This window comes from Sinohyriopsis cumingii, chromosome 5 (assembly GCF_028554795.1).
Source record: "Sinohyriopsis cumingii isolate HCF-2022 chromosome 5, ASM2855479v2, whole genome shotgun sequence".
NCBI lineage: Eukaryota > Metazoa > Mollusca > Bivalvia > Unionida > Unionidae > Sinohyriopsis > Sinohyriopsis cumingii.
The window spans coordinates 83812100-83830760 of record NC_142965.1 but is presented as its reverse complement, the minus strand read 5'-3'; the positions used below and the strand labels follow the sequence as shown (position 1 = coordinate 83830760).

Sequence of the window (18661 nt, the reverse complement as noted above, 5' to 3'; positions counted from 1 at the left end):
TTTTTCAAGAAAATACCCTAGTTTTGTCAAGACATCATATTTACAAATAAATTAGCTTTTAATTGATTATTGGTGAGAAGAAACCAATGGTTAGTCGTTAAATATTTTGTCTGATCCTCAGCACCATTCTATGATTCAGGATTTTTGGAGTGCCACAATTTGCCAGGCTGGTACCAGTCACCAGAACATAATTACTGGCATTAGCTTTTATGTATCAGTAATGATGAAGTATGGCAATGATGAAATACAGTACTTGATGAAGTATGGTAATGATGAAGTACGATAATGATGAAATATGGTATCATGTTGTTGGAACTACTGTAACAGGGAATTATGAGAGATGATTACTGCACCATAAATATGAGGGAATCTTCTGACAGTCAGTGTGACATGTACAATTAACTTGGACTTGTAACTGGCTAGGCCCACAATAAATCACAAGCCTGCAATGGGGGATGATGCTCTTGCAAGGGGAATGATTAATTTTTAATTGGAATCAGTTGGGATAATGTCAGACAGATGGAGAGGTGAAGTGAATTGGGGAGGTTAAGTAGAGGGGAAATGACAACATGGAGACAATCCAGAAACAATTTGTGCCATTTGAAAAGAGTGTCATAAAAAGAGTTTTTCCTGATATTATTATTAATAAAGGTGGAATAGAGAGAATTATTCTAACTTTGATGGGCATGTTAAAATTTTGGCAGTTAGGTAAAGTTAATCCTGATTGGCTGAGCAAAAGGGGGGGGGGGTTCACAGATGAAATCCAATGTTTAAAGTAATTTCCATGGCGAAATAGTCTAAGTTTCTTCAGGAAGCTAAGAAGTTGACTCCAGGAAATAACAAGTATTTCTTGTTATAAGCAAGGGACTGGTGTCTGGAAGTTGAGGGACATGGACCTTCAGGGTACAAAGAGAGATTCAGTTTCATAGAAAAGAGAGCCAGTCTCAGAAGGGCACTTAAAGGGAAAATAGCTCCATGTATGTGTATCACACAGTGAGAAAAGATAGCAGACAACCAAATTATGGTTGATGCCCTGAAAGAAGCTGGAGAGAGAGAAAAGGGAAAGGAATATGGCAACGCTGACCTGTTATCATCATTGATTTTCAAAGGACTGGAAATAACCAGGTTATGCAGGCATGCTGGCAGAGTTTAACTGTTCACTCGAGTCTGTGATGACATTTGTCTTATTGCTATGCTAATTGCATATTTTTTAGAGCTTGGTAATTTTATTTCTAAGAGAACGTTTTTATTCAAATGTCATGTTCAGTTTCATTTTGTTTATGTAATTGATTAAATTGTTATATTTTACATATGGGGTTTGTGTTGTTCTGTTCTATTTCTCTGATCTCTGATATTCCTTCCATTAGTTAAATATATTATTATTTACTCCAACTGGGCAATAAATACCATGGTTGATCATTTCCTAGACAATAAAAATCAATTAAACCACTGCCAAGTACCAAGTGACCCCAACAGGGAAAATGATAAATCAGTACAATGCCTTTTTAGATGATAGTAAAAGCATTGTTTGTCTTTTAACAAAACCATCTCACAGTGGATGTGTTAGGATGTGGTTGATGTTATCACACATAAAAAGAGAAGGCAAAATCAGGAATGACTGGAGCATTATCTGCTACTGATTTCTCTCTCCATTTCCTAGTAATGATGTATTGTACATGTAGCCCACCTTGTGTGGGTGGGTTACTCGGCGGATTTTACTTTAATACAAGGTGTCTGCTTTCCCCGTTCTCATTATCTAGGAGATGATCACCCTCGGTGTTATTGCCTGGATCGAGTAAACTTATAGGTAGAATAAATAGAGATCTCAGAGCAGATATATAGAACAGAATGACTCGAGCCCCTGTATATGAAAACAATAATTTAATCTATTACATAAACAATTGTGATAACACATTACATTAAAAAGATACACTTTTTTCAAAATAAATCTTTCACCAAACTTCAAACACAAATATATTTATATCAGTAGCCGATCTGTTTAAGTGATAGAATTGTTTCATCATACAACTGAGTGAACAATCGAAATCATTGCCTTGTACAGCTTCATAACCTGTGCATTCCGGTTCACTTCAACGTCATGGTAGTTGTTCCTTTTTTTTAGTGTAACCAATCAGGGTTAAATACATTTACTGCCTTTTATAACTAGATGCTAAAATTGGGGTCAGCCTGACCCCTACTTTCCCAAATAACTGTTCTGGGGAATTTCAATTCTGACAGTTCCAATATGAAATTGAAGTTAACCGTCCCTTTTTTAGTCGTCTAACAGCTATGTAAACGAAGGCTTAATTAAGAATCACTTCCTCTCCTGACACAGACAATAGAAACCATTGCAGTATAGCGATTTAACAAGCACCTGTCCCCATAAATCTATAAAATATAGGTGGTTACTGGTCGTTAATATTATTAACCACTTTAATGATGAAGGCTGTGAATCTCATTAACTGAATAAAAACTGATGAGCTTGAGGGTGTTAATCTCATTAATTGAATAAAACCTACGTTAGAATACAAACTGATGCTGTTGAAAATACTAGATACAACAAAATGTATTTCATTTTGAACTCTTAAAGCACCCTGCACTGTTTTTAAGGCCTAAAATTTTGCATGTGAAATTGGCTTATTTTAGTTTACTGCCAGAATATGTTTACAAAACCAGTAAATGGGTAAAACAAAAATACCCCTGAATGTCATTAATGCAAGAACTACCTTTTTGGAATTATACATTTCCACATCTCTGCTTACAAAGATTGTTTCCTTGGAATTTTCTGTTGATTCTTTTCTTAAAGTACATATGTATCTATGTTATACACATTGAATGGGGAATTGTTAGGACAGGCAGAAGTTGGTGAGAATTGATTATTGCATGCATTACACACCATAACAATTTCATTAAATTGTAGCTAACCTTAAACAATATATTTGTTGACATAACCTTTGATTAGTATCATTTTACTTTAAAGAACACTTATAATGAAGTATGTTATAATGAGGTAAAGCTGTACATAATAACAGTAGGAAACAATATCACTACAGTCCTAAGGATATTCTACTGTCAGAGATATTCATCAAAGACGTGTACCATATATACGTCAAACTGCAAAGATCCTGGTCTGCTGTAGCATAATGCACCTGCAGATGAGGGTCTGTTTTGTTTGTTCTACTGATTATTCCATGCCAGCTGTACAGACCCAGATCTGCTGGTGCATTGTGCAGTGGTAGGTTGGGTCTGTGTAGTTTGCAGGTGGAGTTCACTTATAAGTGAGTAGAAATGGTGTTACAAACTGAATTCTACCAGCAAATGAAACAATCCCAAGATGAGTGAGGTATGTGTAGTGTTATGTACATTAATAGTCATCTGTGTAGTAAGCCTAATAGATATATGGGGAGAAGGATAGAGTTTCTAATTGTTTCCATTAAATGGCATTGATTCAGTTATTATAAACCATGTACAAGTGCAGAATTTTGAAGTTATTAACGTTTTCTATTTGTATTTGCATAATCTGAAGCAGTACAGTAGAATCTCTCTTGAAAACCATCCTTTCTGCCAAAACTTAATGGTCACTGAAGACAGGTGGTCTCATGACAGGTAATAACACTATATAATCAATAAATCTGTGTATGAAGAATGTGGTCTCTCAGGACAGGTGGTCTTTCATTGCACTGGTCTCTCAGTCGAGGTTTTACTCTGGTAATTTGACTCCTGATAATGACCCAGCTGTTATTGTTGTTGTTGTTGTTGTTGTAGGGTTTAATGTCATTTCCAGCACAAGACAGGCTTTACATGACAGCCAGTATAAATGGTGGAGGAAGAACCCTGGAAAGAACCATCGAACCACAAGAAGCTTAACTGGCAAGCTTTCTCACATAACCAGACCCAGGTGTTAATTTGTTCATATTTTATTTCTTTCAGCTATGAAAGAATATATAAGCATTTGTCAAGCAAGCATTTTAAATTAGTCTGTGGCAAAGCAGTTTCTATCCTTGCTTTTTCCAGTTACCCCTACCCCCCTCTTCAACCCATTACTGACTGTCAATGTACTTTGTAAGTATCATGGATGCTTGATTTTAAGGCAAGTCCCACTGCAGATTTCACAGACCACCCATATCGGCAATTGCATAATGTGCAGGCAGTGTTAGGACTAATCAGTTAAACAAGATTGACTCTGATTTACCTGTGCATTGTGGGACTACAGATCAGGGTCTGTATTGTTTGTTGTTAGGACTTGTCTTACAAGCATGTGTGTGTATGTGTGATTTTGATTTTTAACATAGTTTTTAAAAAAAAATTCAGTCATATTGCTGTGATGTCTGCAGTGTGGCTGTTTATAGTGATTTATTCATTTATTTAACAATTATCATGTAGTCACCTTTAAATCGGCGACATACATGAAAATATTTGATAATCTGACTCTTGAGATTGATTTGATAGCTTTATTTTTATCCGTTTGTTTGCCAAACAGTATTTATCTAGTCTCCAGTTATCATCCTCTAAACAGCATATCATAAATGCTGCTTGTGGATTCTACATTTTCATAATGTGAAAAAAACCCACTTTGAACCAAATCCTCCAAGTAGTTAATCTTTAGAGCCTTTCCAAACACACACCTGTCAAAGAAATCTCGCCAGTTCTGTTTATGGCACTTAACACCCACTCATCATCGGCAACGTGCATCAAAACAAGCTATGAAAAGCCATTGTTTAGAATTAACAATCTAACAAACTGCCCGAAGCTAACTTTAGGACTGGAAAGTTGGCAAATCCCTTATGCATACAGATATTTTGATTACAGTATAACTGTTTAAATATTCCTTATTAGTCCAAACTTGTTTTAAATAGTAAATATTCCCATGGTCACGCCTGTGCAAGAAAAAGCGTGACTAACCTTGACTACATGATGGAAATGAAATACAGCAGATGAAAGAAACTTTTGCCAGGTATGCAGAAGAAAACTGTGCTACAAATACATGTAAATGATAAACAAAGGCACTGATATATGTATTGTGATATGTGCCCAGTACTTTCAGAATTTTGATCTATATGCTGGTGACAACATTTTGGGGGTGCATCTGTGTGACATCTTTGTAGATGCTAGTAGATAGAGCGTCAGCCTTGGATGCAGGAGGTCACCAAGTCATGCCAAAGACTTAAATAAATGGCACTAAAAGCTGCCTCATTTGGCACTCAGTATTACGAGGTCAATGTTACGACTGGTTGGCCTGGTGTCAGCATAATGTGATTGGGGGGGGGGGATATCATGCTTCATGTCTGTGTCATGATTTAGTGCTAGACATAACTTAAAACTGCTGACACCGCAGATATCATAGCAACATGATTGAAAAATTGTTAAAACTATGTTAAAAATCCAGATCACACCTACCCACCTACCCACCCACACATGAAACAAAAGTATAAATAACTGCAATGTGATTCTCTTAAAATATCCCATATTTTATCGTTTTGTTTTTCTAATGGTGATGCAAGCTTAAATTTTCAAAGGAAAGTAAAAAATTTCATTTAGCTTGCCTTGGGCAAACTGACTTTTATAAAATTTATAAATCACACTATACATGTGTGTGTGTATATATATATATATATGTGTGTATATATATATATATATATATATATATATATATATATATATATATATATATATATATATATATATATATATATGTGTGTGTGTGTGTGTATATATATATATATATATATATATATATATATATATATATATATATATATATATATATATAATGTTTATAGTCTTGTTTATGTGATTGTTGTAAAAGCAGCTATTAGTTGGATTCTTTTGGCTGTATTTAACATTCAGGTGTGCTGCAGAATAGATCAGCTTGATTTCAGGTACAATTTAACAAAGTGTGTTTATTTTAAGAACAAATCATGATGAAGAGAGAGAGACCCCTATCACAAACCTGAAAGATTGTATTTTGCTGATTCTAATGAAATGTGTGAAGCAATGCTATATTTGGCACATTACACCTTATAAATTGCTTCACATATTCACCTTGGAATACTTCGGTACATCGAAAGTAAAAGCCTGCAATTAGTTAATGCAAGGTTTCGGGGGTGGGGGTGATTTAGCTTTACATCAACACAGTCCTGGCTATTCGTGGCTGAGTAAGTTTCCATACATCCAAGGGCACACAAAACAAAGCCAATAATGGTAAAACCCTTGCAATACAGTGTTGTACTTTTTAATATATGAATCTGTAATAAGTCCAAGACATTTTTGGCAGAAATGACATAACAGGATGCATCCCAGGCAAAAAGGTGGCCTCCAATAGTCAGTAGATGCTTCTTACAAAATGCAGGATGGCACATATGCCTTTAGATTCCACAAAATGAATAATGCTAGATAAAGCTAACATTTCTTCGGTTTGTAATGATGTGTATTTGTTGTGTGATTTGGATTTTTAACGTAGCTTTAACAATTTTTCCATCATATCGCTACAATGTCTGCAGTGTTGTAGTTTATAGTGATGTCTAGCACTGGGGCATCATGCTGCAGACATGTAGCATGACATCCCATGCTGTTACATTATCCTGACACCAGGCCAACCAGTCCTAACACTAACCTCTTAAAACTGAGGACCTGGCGAGGCAGCTGTTAGTACCATTTTTGTAAGTCTTTTGTATGACTCGGCTGTGGTTTGAACCGGCGACCTCCTGTTTCAGAGGTGGATGCTATAACCAGTTGGTTACCGGAGCAGTCTAATATTGTAAATAATACAATTATGTTGTTTTCCTAAGGAGAGTCGAAGCAGAGCAGTGTTTGAGCAGTGTGCCAAGCCTGTACTTAATATAGAGTGAATGATTTTAATCCTAAACAAAGCAAAATTGTTAAAATAAAAAATATGCTTAGTTAGTTTGGTGTTTTATGGCATATCAATGCAAATATGCTATTTAATGCAGTCAGTTGGAGTAAAGTACCTTCTTCAATTATACACTATGGTATCTGACCCAGACTGGTTACATGCTATGATTTGTACCTGCACCCTTTCAGTCACAAGTCTGGCATGCCATCCACTGAACCACTGTAGCTCCCAAACAATTTGCTTAGATATCCTGAGGGGGGTTTTGTTTGATGAAATTTGGAGGAAGAATTTATGAGAGGCAAGTAAAGCTGAAGACAGTGCAAATGGGAAGATTTCACTGGGTAACCATAAATACTCATTTATAAGTCAGGTCCAACCACAAACATCATAGACCCTGATCTGCCATTGCATAATATGCCAGCAGATAAAGGTCTGGGATGTTTGTTCTACTGATTACTCCTAACAAGCTGCATAGACTCTGGTGTGCTGGCGCATTGGAAAATCTGTGTCTGTCCTGTTTGGAGTTGGATCTGACTTATAAACGAGTATTTCTGGTATATTTTATCTTGGCAGTTCAAAAATAGAATGGTATGGGGTATGTACAATGTCATAATTATTAAGAATAAACATCAGTATTAAAATTTATGGATATATTGCCAGTCTAATGGATACAATTTGATGATCTTCAGATCAATACATTTCTATATCATTCATATAAAAAATTTTTAACAGGATAAATTAATTGTGCATTGTGTAGCAGAACTAGGTCATATTTTTGGAGAACTCCTTGCTCTTGACATTATACTAATGTTGAATTAATAATTGATTTTGTTTTCTTGTTACAGACCTCGACCATCCATTTCTGACAAGCCCAAGCCACCATTGGCCAAAAAACCTGTTATTGCTTCCAAACCAGCCAATCTTGTCAGTAGTACTGGGAGGAAAGCTGGTAATACTTCTTATGTATCTGCCATTTACATTTCAGTCTCAGTTTTAACAACATGTAACTCTTGTTAGCCCTGATAAGGAGAATGTTATTATTTCCCTTTCTTAGAAAATATGTTTGGGAGCTATGTGAATTCTGAATTTCTGCTGAATTTGTCTGGAAATTGCCAAATTTATTGATAACTAACCATGTTTCTGGATTTTGCCTTACCCCTTCATTGCAGTGTTTTGAATTTTGTATTCATTTATACGAATGTAATGAGCATGCAGATTTTTTTGTTCAAGAAAGCAGAGGTGCTTTAAAGAAGCAGAGGGTACACAGTTGTTTTAAGAGGGGTGCACAGTTGTGGCTGAGGGGTACACAGTTGGGGCTCACGGGTGCACAGTTGGGGCTGATGGGTGGTCATTATGAGGACTGAGCCACCTCTCTTTTTCTTTCTAGTTGCATATATGCGTGTGTGTGTTGTTTTCATTCATTTATTTGAATTATGCCCACTATTTCATAGTATGCATATTTGCATTTAACATTGGTTTTAAGCAATAAGTTATTTTCAAGTAGAACATTTTCTGAGTTAAAATAAACACATTTGGTGCATGTTTAAAAACTATCATATTTATATGCAGTCTAATTGGCAATATGACTTAAAAAGATCAATAAGGAGAGGGAGTGAAATTCATGCCATACCAGAAGAAAATGTTTTTTTTTTTATGGTTCAGTAGTAGCTATGATTCAGTTTCTCTTCTCTGCATCTGGCTATGAATCAGACACATTAATGGCTTCTCTTCCAACTAAAATTCTTTGGCTCTCTCATGTCTGGAATGATGAAGATCAGCCATTTAGAGCTTTATGGTTTTATTTGGCTTCCTCTAAATACAGAAGAAAAGGCCATGATCACCTCATTTGCCCTCTCATTGGTTCTGTTGTTATTTTGGCAGCATCCATTTCCAAGTGGATTGTCCTCACTACTGTATCAAGAGAGCTTATCACTCCCTCGTCAAGAGGGACCTTTCTTTTATGAGAATTAAAGCTCATGAAGTGAGGGATACTGCTGCATGTTGGACTTACTTGAATCACTCCTCTTTGGATGTTGTCATATGAGCTGTGACCTTCTGGCAGTCTCATTTTGCTTTTCAATATTTTACCTTTGGTCTTTGGCACAGCAGACATTTACTCATTAGTCCAATTATAACAGCACAGCATGTGTCCAGGTTATCTGTCAGCTTAAAGTTAGTAACACTCCTATAGTAAGGGTAAGTGCATTATCTTTAGATGGGTTTTTGACCTCAGTCAGTCTCCCTTCTAACTTGTAAATTCAACATTACAGTAGTAGCAGGCATTATATTACTTTAAAATGTTGCTTCTGGGGGTGGGTGGATTAAACCTAAAGTAAGTATGTAATACTTTCCAGCATCTGTTGCAAAGATTTCCCGCAGCCCTGCTCTAATGTCCTGTAGTCATGATACAAGTTAAAAAAAAATTCCATATGTTGATGTGACTCAAGAACTAGACTGGAATTGTGTTCTTGTTTTTTTTCTGGCCTCCTGTTACTAATTAGAGGAGAGGATATTTGGCTTGGACTTGGGACTGGCATTCTGGTAAAGGGTATCAATGCAATAGTTGCTGATAAATATTACATCTTTAAAACTTAGTGTCATTTCCCAAAGAGCAATGTTTTTATCGTCAAGATGTCACACAAGTTCATTAGTAAGCAAGATCTGTGCATATTAATGAGCTGATGCTGCATTTGGTTGGCCGAGCTTGTCAACGCAGCAATCCAGTGAGTTTTATAATATGCAAGATCTGTGCATATTAATGAGTTGATACTGCATTTGGTTGGCAGAGCTTGTCAATACTTCAGCAATTCAGTAGTTTTATAATATGCAAGATCTGTGCACATTAATGAGCTGATGCTGCATTGGGTTGGCACTGAGCTTGTCAACACTTGAGCAACTGTTTCTGGTCTGACTTTTATCGGATTTGGTAAATAGACCGTTATCATGAAGATATTTAGTGAGTTTTATTATAAGCAAGATCTGTGCATATTAATTACATGATCTTGCATTGGCTGAGCTTCTTGCCACTCGGTAGACTGTATTTATGATTTGTTTTTGTAATGAAACTATGTACATAGGTAGATATTATAAGCAGATTGAGAAGTTTTGTTTCAGGTTAGGATTATTTACTGTACTGAGGTGATATTGCATCTGATTGGTTGAGTTCTTGTACCACTCAAGAGACAGTGTTGTTGAGAGAGGATTTTGTTCAAACTTGGCAAATAGTTTATACCATCAGGATGTTGGAAGATTATGAGATTCACACATATTAATGACATGATCTTGCAATTGATTGGCTGAGTTTGTTGTCACTTGGATAAGTATTTCTGGATGGTTTTGGGTAGTACTTTAGTATGTTGGAAGAGTTGGGTTATGAGAAAGTTCTATGCACATGTATGATATAATCCTGTATCTGATTGGCTTTACATAATACCAGCTTATATCATCATTGTATTAGGAAAATGAGATTTGTGCATGTTCATGAGGTGGTCTTGCATCTGATTGGCTCATTTTTTTTCCAATGTTCTCATTCAGTTTCATTAAATATTTGTAAATAGGTTCAGCTAGCTTGATTGGGAACAATTAAGTATCAATGTTAATTATGCCTTTATCTTTGGAAATTTTTTTGATCCAACTCAAGCAAAGTAGGGTTATATTCTTACAGTACTAAGTAAGCCTGCATAGTGATATGGGAAATTCTTAAATTATTTACCGGTAATCCAGGTAAGAAATATCAGGCCCACTTAATCCTCTTGTTAACATATCATGTGTATGTGTTTTCATTTTGTTACCTGTTTCAGTTGTAGAAGATTAATTAGGATTTATTCCTTGTATTTTTCAGAAGATGCCTCATCTGAACAGTCATTCTCTGCAACCAATGGGCAGTCATTTTCTCGACCCAAAGGTCCTCCACCTCCACTTCCAAAGGACCCACCACAGGGCCCAACATGTCAAAAGTCACTACCTTCCTTGCCCAAAAACCCTCCAGTGGTCTCTAAGGCTCAACCACCCCCGTTGCCCAAAACCCCACCCAGGGGTCCAGGAGGAGTCAAAAGGTCATCAAGTACAGATCTGCACTCTCCCACTTGTTCTCCTCAAGTTTTGGCTTATACAGGCATAAAATCTATTGAAAGCACTTCACCTTTGCAATCAAATTGCATTGGTCAGTCTGCAGCTTTTCACTCAGACAACAGTTTTATTACCTCAGACAAAAATGTGGTTTCTGACACATGGCTTTCTAAAGAAAGTACATTAGAAAATAACAAAGATTCCATTTCATCATTGCACAATGAAAGCATTAAAGGTGAAAATAAAAACAATTTTTTGGGTGTATTGCCCAAAAAACGTCAGGTTCTGAAAAATGGTCCCACTTCAACACAGTTGTATGTGCTTGATATGAAGGAAAACAAAATAGTAGGGAAAATCTCAGACCCTTGTAACTTAAAAAATGCAGAATCAGCAGATTCTAATTGTGATGACCAGACATCTTCAGAATCACAGATACAGCATTCATTTTCTAAACAACAACCAGTGATGCAATGCAAGCCATCCCAACAGAAACCAGTTCCAAGGAGACCTGCTCCCAAACCTCCATCAAAGACAGTGATAGGGAAAATATCCCAGAGTACAGTTAATCAAGAACTTGGGAGTTCTGAAAATGTTAATGGACTTAGTTTAGATAGACCTTCCACAAAGGGTGATTATAGAGATGGCATTTCAGGTAGTAGCAAATTATCACCTGCTATAACTAGACAGATAGGGAGTCAAAATGCAAAGGAAAATTATAATTCAGATTGTCAAGGTCATAACAGTGAACCTTGCCTAACACCAGATAAAGTAGACAACACTGGAAATCATCTGGTTGATGAATCTTTTGTGACTGTGAGAAAAAATTCAAAACAAGATTCAGGTGATACTTTAGTACCATCAGTAAACAGAGTTTTAGCGGAGGTTCATCCCACGCCTACACATGTGAATTCAAAACCAATCGAAAAACCAAGACCAGTGCCAAGGAAAAGGTTGTCCTTGAGCAGACATTCAGATCAGTTGGATGAGACCCTGTCTTTAAATAGTGCTTCCTCAAATCTCTCATTGAAGACAGATTCAAAGGATTCAGATGTTAATGTTAATAAAATTCAGGAAACAGGAAGTAGTCTTTCCTCAGATAGAGCATCTGGGGAAAGTTTTACTGCAAGAAGAGAGCGTATTAAAGATATGTTAGAGAACACAAGGAACAGTATAGAAAGACATCAGATGGTTCTAAATGATTCTGATGTTAATGTGCCAAAATCTGCAATTTTAACTGTACAAGACTGTGATACATATGCAACTATTGATGATAATGACAATAATAAGGTTGATGATAATGACAATAATAAGACTGATGAAAATGACAATAAAAAGATTGATTTACACAATCCCCAGCAGCAGAATTATAAAACAGATGCAGAAGGAGGGAAAGCAATACATAAAGGGACAGGTGGGATTTCAGATTCAGATGAATGTGATAAAAGGGAAAGTTCAAGTCTCAAGGGAAGTTTTGAAAGTATTCCTGGAGAAATTTTTGACACATCTTCTTTGCTGAATGAAATTGAGGCAATTCTGTCACGTAGTAGTTACAAACAGCAGATTCTTCTAAATGAAGACAGCTCCGAAAAAGTGTCGTCATCTTGTAATAATCTGGATAAGATTTATAGAAGTCGATCTCTGTCACTAGATTCTGGAGCCGATAATGCAGTTGCAGATGATATTCCAGTTAAGCCTCCTCGCATCAAAAAGGAACAGTTGCAACAAAATTTACAGAATAATGCTCTTCCAAGACATTTAGCTGATCTGGAAACTGTTTCACTTCCTGATTACACACAAAGCCTCAATAGAGTTAAGCTAGGCCAATCCAATGACAGCTATTTTCTTGCTGAAAGAGAAGATGGAACAAGGACTTTGGGACCTGCACGAAAGCATCCACCAAAACCAGAAAGAAAAAAATTACTCTCAATACAGCGAAGCCAGTCAGATCTTAGCCAGCGTAAAATTGTGGACACAAGAGTTTCCGATGTTCAGAGGAGTAAGAGTAGTGCTACAGGGGCACAGAATAATATAAACGATGGAAGGTCAAACTCTAGTTTAAGTTCTGGTGTGACTGGTGTAAAGAAAAGTGAAACTGGATCCAAACCTAATTCATATAGGACACCAAGGCCTACAAGGAAGGCACCACCCCCTCCAAATGTAGCACAGAATATAGGGTCAGGAAATTTAGGCAGGGTTCCATTACTCCACACAGGGAAATGTGTGGATGTCAGTAATGCTGATAATGTGAAAGACCCTAGCTCAGTGTCAGTCTATCATTGTATCAATGATGCTGACATCAAGGACTTCTCTGATGAAGATCATGATTATCATGAGATTCCGGATGACCTTGATGAGAATGAATTTCTGAAGCCACCAGAAGCTTCCTCCATAACATCCCTTGATAACTCTCCCTCCTCCCCTCCAAAACTTCCTCCTAGAAATTGCACACCCCAGTACATGGATAGTTTAAGTTTGTCCTCAGTGACTCATGATATTGACAACATTAGTGTTGTAACAGGAGGAAGCAGCTCCACTGATGATGTATCCAGTGGTTACCTTGAACCTGAAGTCAGCATTAAGAGCGTTTCCTTGGAAGAATCTCCTAAACTTGGTGGAAAAAGGGAACTTACTGGTAAAGCCAGTAAATCTAGAACTGCAGGTTGTACCTCACAAAAGGAAATCTTAGTCTGTGATAGCTTGACAGGATCTGAAGGCAGCCTTGCACTAAGTAATGCAAGTGAAGGTTGTGACAAGGTTGAGACGCAGCCAGATATCCGCATCAGCCTGATCAGTAGTCATTCAGATTCTGGTAGCCATGGGAGCCATATGCCTGATGATCTGCTTTCATCTTCAGAATCAGAAGCAGAAGGTGACGAGAGTAAGGTGAGTGTAGAAAATTTGTTATGCCACACTGTACATACATTGGTGGCATACTGTATATTTCAAGGTGAAGAGTGAATGGTAAGTGTAGAAAATTTGTTATGCCACACTGTATTAACAGAGGTGGCATATTGTATATACTCAAGGTGAAAAGTGTAAGGCGAGAATAGAAAATTTGCTGTGTCGCACTTTATCTACAGAGGTGCCATACTGAATATGTTCAAGGTGAAGAGTGTATGGTAAGTGCAGAATTTTTTGTATGCCTAACTGTATCTATGTAGGTTTTATACTGCATATATTTAAGGCAACGAGTGTAAGGTAGTGCAAAATCTTTTTATGTCACACTCAAATCTACAGAGGTGGCATACTGGATACACTTAAGGTGAAGAGTGTAAGGTGAGCATATAATTTTTTTATGCCTGTATCTACATAGGTGGCATATAGTATATATTCAGAACGTAGAGTGCAAGGTGAGTGTTTAGAATTTTGTTATGCCATGCTGTATCTATAAAGGTGGCATATAGTATATATTCAGTGTGAAGAGACCAAGGTGCATGTATAAAATTTTCTTATGCCATGTTGTGTCTTTGAAGGTGGCATACATTATATATTCAGAGTGAAGAGTGCAGTGTGAGTGTATAAAATTCTTTATGCCATGATGTATCCACAGAGATGACATACAGTATATGCTATCAAACGACATAGATTTGGATATGTTATAGCATAATGAGTCTGTCCTGCTTGAATGGAAAAAGGTCCTTAAGCATTTCAATGGCAATCCATGAACTGAAAATCTTGATGAATACCCTATACATTGAGTTAAAGCTCGTATTATTAGAGACAGCAAAAAAAAAAGATGGAGATCATATGGTACTTGGTAAAACCACACTTATCTCTTAAATCATTGTGGTATATGATAAGAAGAATCATTAGCAAAATTAAAAGCAGCCATATCAATCATTGAACGAAAGGTTCTTCATCTGGTACAGGGACTTTGTCTGAGTGTATTTAGAACTTCCCCTTCAAAAAGCCTTGGTGTCGAGGCCCATGAACCATCACTTTTTCTCAGACAGACAAAATTGGCTCCTCAGTATATGCTACAGAACTATTTTTTAATCGATGTGACCCTGTATATGATGTAGATTTTAGGCCCAAGTACCAAGCTGTATATGGTCAGAAACCAAGTTTCAGGTGACCTTTTTGACCACTCCAGTGATCTCTTGGTTAGAGTGTCTGCCTCGGATGTGGGAGGTTGAGGCCAAGTCATGCCAAAGACTTATAAAAAATGGTACTAGCAGTTGCCTTGCTAGGCACTCTGCATTAAGAGATTAGTGTTAGAACTGGTCGCCCTGGTATCAGGACAATGTGACTGGATGTGACATGATGCCACATGTCTGCGGCTTGATGCCCCAGTGCTAGACATCATTATAAACTGCCACATTGCAGACATCATAGCGATATGACTAAAACAATTGTTACAGCAATGTTAAAAATCTAAATCCCAAACACTCACACTCAATTGACCTTTTGGCATAAAAATTAATTGTTACTTGGAGACAGCATAAATCAGTGTGGTCCAAAATCACTACCTTGGTTATCACCACCCCATAATTGTTATCAAAAGAGACTTTTATTTGAGGCTTTATTTTAAAAAGTCCTTGGTCGTTAATCAAAACAGACTTTGACTAGAGGCTTAATATTAAGTAGGTCTTAGTCGGTTTAATTTTCACTCTTTTTGAACAGTTTGACAGACTTATAAACCCTGTTTGACATAGAATCTTGCCCTTGCATATTGATCAAAACTTTGTTGCATTGTCTCATATCAGCAGGGGCCTCCATGTCGTATGGACACATTTTTAGCTTTACTTATTTAGCCAAGGTTTATGAAGTATTGCTTTTCATTACACAACATTAATTATTATTGTGATACATGTATGTAATGTTATACATGTATGTAACGGCCATCATGGTGTTTGATTACTGTAGATTTAATTGTCAGCAGGGATTCCACATACATGTATATTGAAGCCTGATCTTTAAATGATATGTATTGTTAAGAAAATATTAATTTTATGACCTATTTCTGAATACAGTTGTCGGTTTTTATGAAGTCAAGAAAGTTTGGTGCACATTGTGTGATATAATTACAACATTTGTCATATACATGTTTTGACAAATTTTGAAAACGTCATATTATGAATTTAAACCTGCTTTGTATGGGTACATGTCATAAGCAATCAACCTGCAACGTCATGAAAGAGTCATCATTTCAAGATTCATTGTATCAAACCTCTTTTGAACAACCTTCTCTTTGGAAAGGCTATTGTTTAGCAGTCTGCCTTTAGGGAGTTGGTTTTTGAAGAAGCTGTCTTTGTTGAGGCAGTTTTTCTTAGAAGTGACTGATTGTACATGTTTGACTGTTCAAAGCATGGCAATGCTTTTCCTTGTGTAATTTTCTTAAGCAAATTTTGTATTTTCAATGTTTCTGCACAGGTCACAAGAAAGACAGAAAGGAAGCTGTATCTAATTGCCAAGGAAATTGTGTCCTCGGAAAGAGTCTTTGTGGATGTGTTAAAACTGCTTAATTTGGTAAGTTGTAACCAGAACTGAGTGATAACTTATTCATATAGGTTGTATAAAGACCTAATTCTGAAAGGTAAATAGGAAAGGTTTACTTCATTGTTAACACAAGCCCAATAGGCCACACTCTTCCTACATGCAGACAGAAAATGATATACATGCTCGTCATACAGCACAGTAAAGATTCTATGGCAAGTAAAAGTTCCCCTTTTGTATCTCATCTTTTTACGACATCTAGGTGTCATTTATTCCGTTATTAGCAATGTCTACAATTTATTAGAATTTTCACTATGTTCTTATGTCTCAGACTTGGGGATGTTTAGCTTTCAAAAACACAACATTTTCATAACCATGCATCTGTACTATATTTCAATTCTCAGGTAAGGTCATGTTTTCATTTAAAAAAATTCAGTATGGCCAAAGGTCTCAAACTCTGGAAAGGATATCTATCATATTAAGAAGTGAAGAAGCATTGGCGTTTCATATCCATGCATCCCTTTCCAGGCAAGGTAAAAATAATCTCTGGTTAAGATTTTTAAGTTTTTCTGTTTGGTCATTGGTCCTAAACCCAGAAAGGGATTTTATCATACATGTACTGTAGAATCAGTAAACATAGCCTTCAAATATATATGTACCCATGCCATCCATTCCCTTCATGCAAGGTCAGGGTCATTTTAGAATTCATAAAAAGATGTATATATGTCAGGCAGGGGAGCTAACAGAACATATGATTTCTTGGAAGTTCTTAGTTGTACCCATTTTTCTCTGTTGGAATGATCTTCTCTTGATTTTAGAAATATGATTGCCTTTAATAGTCAGAAAGCTTCTACCCTAAAATGTTCCATTTACCAATAAAATGGGATCACGTTAGTTGTACAGTTTTTCATGCAGATACAAAACTAAGACTGATTGCATGGCTCTTTCTGATCAATTTTGTTTACTTCCTGTAGTGTGCAATTTGCTGATGGATATGAGAAACTGCTGTTTTATTGATATATTCCATTTGTTGAACATAATTTTTGATGATAAGTCAAGTATTGGTTGGCATTTTTGATATGTCATTATACCAGTCTAGTTCCATTATGCGCCAGGGTCAAAGGATGGTATTAGAAATAAAGTTGTGGATACAGATTGACAGGAGGAAAAAGAAAAATAAATTTATGAAATTTGAGACTGCACTCTTTTTTTTAAATTATGTAAATGCCAAAGAAACAATTTCCTTACTGTTACAGTAACATTAATATATTGTACAGTTATAGATCAGGGGTCTCAGACATGCAGCCCATGGGCCACATATGACACACCAAGCTGTATCCTGTGGCCCACTAACTGATTGGCATCACAAGGTGTTATGAAAGATAACAAAGGTGATGTGGCCCATGGGACATTGAAAATGCCATCATGCAGCCCTCAGAGTGGTTTGACTTTGAGACTCCTGATGTAGATAGAATGAGTCTTTTTATCATGTGGGCAATAAAACTAAAGTCAATATGCTACAGACCAGTTCTAGGACTGTTTCAAGTTTTTGAGGGTCACAGGCAAAATTTGTCGTTTTTGTTCCAGGACTGCTGAAGTCATTTGAATAATGTAAATAGTGTTTTTTTATGATAAACAGGTTTGCTGTATAATTTTTTTCAGATAAAAAATATTAAACAAAGTTCGAGTTTTAGTAATTTCATATATGTCTAGACTCGGATCTGTTATTAACAATGCTTAGTCATATCTGTGCTATAGAAAATAAACTAATTTCAACTTGAAACTTTCTGATCTCTCTCTCATTTGCTATTTCAGGATTTCCGAATATTTGTTTCCAAGGCAGCAGAACATCATGGACGGCCAGTGATCCCTGCTGATACCCTAAACCGGATCCTGGATTATCTGCCGCAGCTCCAGAATTTTAATGAAGACTTACTTAAAGATCTGGAGGAAAGGCTTAGGAAATGGTAGAGAGCAAATTTGTTATAACGTTGTAAAGAATATAAATCAGACCTTAGAATATCCATCACCTTGTTTGAATACAGAATTAAATTGGATATTTGAAGTAAAAATTTTTGTTGTTTGGAATTTAGCATGGTAGTTGAAAAGACATTTTAAAGAAAAAAGTTGATGACTTTACAGAGAAAAATGATGAAAAGTTATTAATATAGCCGGTCATTTATTTTTGGCCTTCATTAGCAAAAATGGAGGAACTAATATAATCTGCATAGTGGTTGGCAATGAGATGACAAAATCCCGATTGAGGGGTGTAATTATGTCTTTTGTATGATGCTGCCAAGGAAG

At 36.4% G+C, this 18661-nt stretch overlaps 1 protein-coding gene across 1 annotated transcript in view; it reads left to right on the top strand.

Annotated features, from left to right (window-relative positions):
* Window positions 1–18661, top strand: part of LOC149799642 (uncharacterized) — a 143960-nt gene that overhangs the window by 40329 nt on the left and 84970 nt on the right. Inside the window, exons 3-6 of the mRNA XM_089958983.1 lie at window positions 7699–7802; window positions 10695–13804; window positions 16295–16390; window positions 18173–18324. Coding sequence (XP_089815109.1) covers window positions 7699–7802; window positions 10695–13804; window positions 16295–16390; window positions 18173–18324 — 3462 coding nt within the window. The remainder of the gene's footprint in view (window positions 1–7698; window positions 7803–10694; window positions 13805–16294; window positions 16391–18172; window positions 18325–18661) is intronic.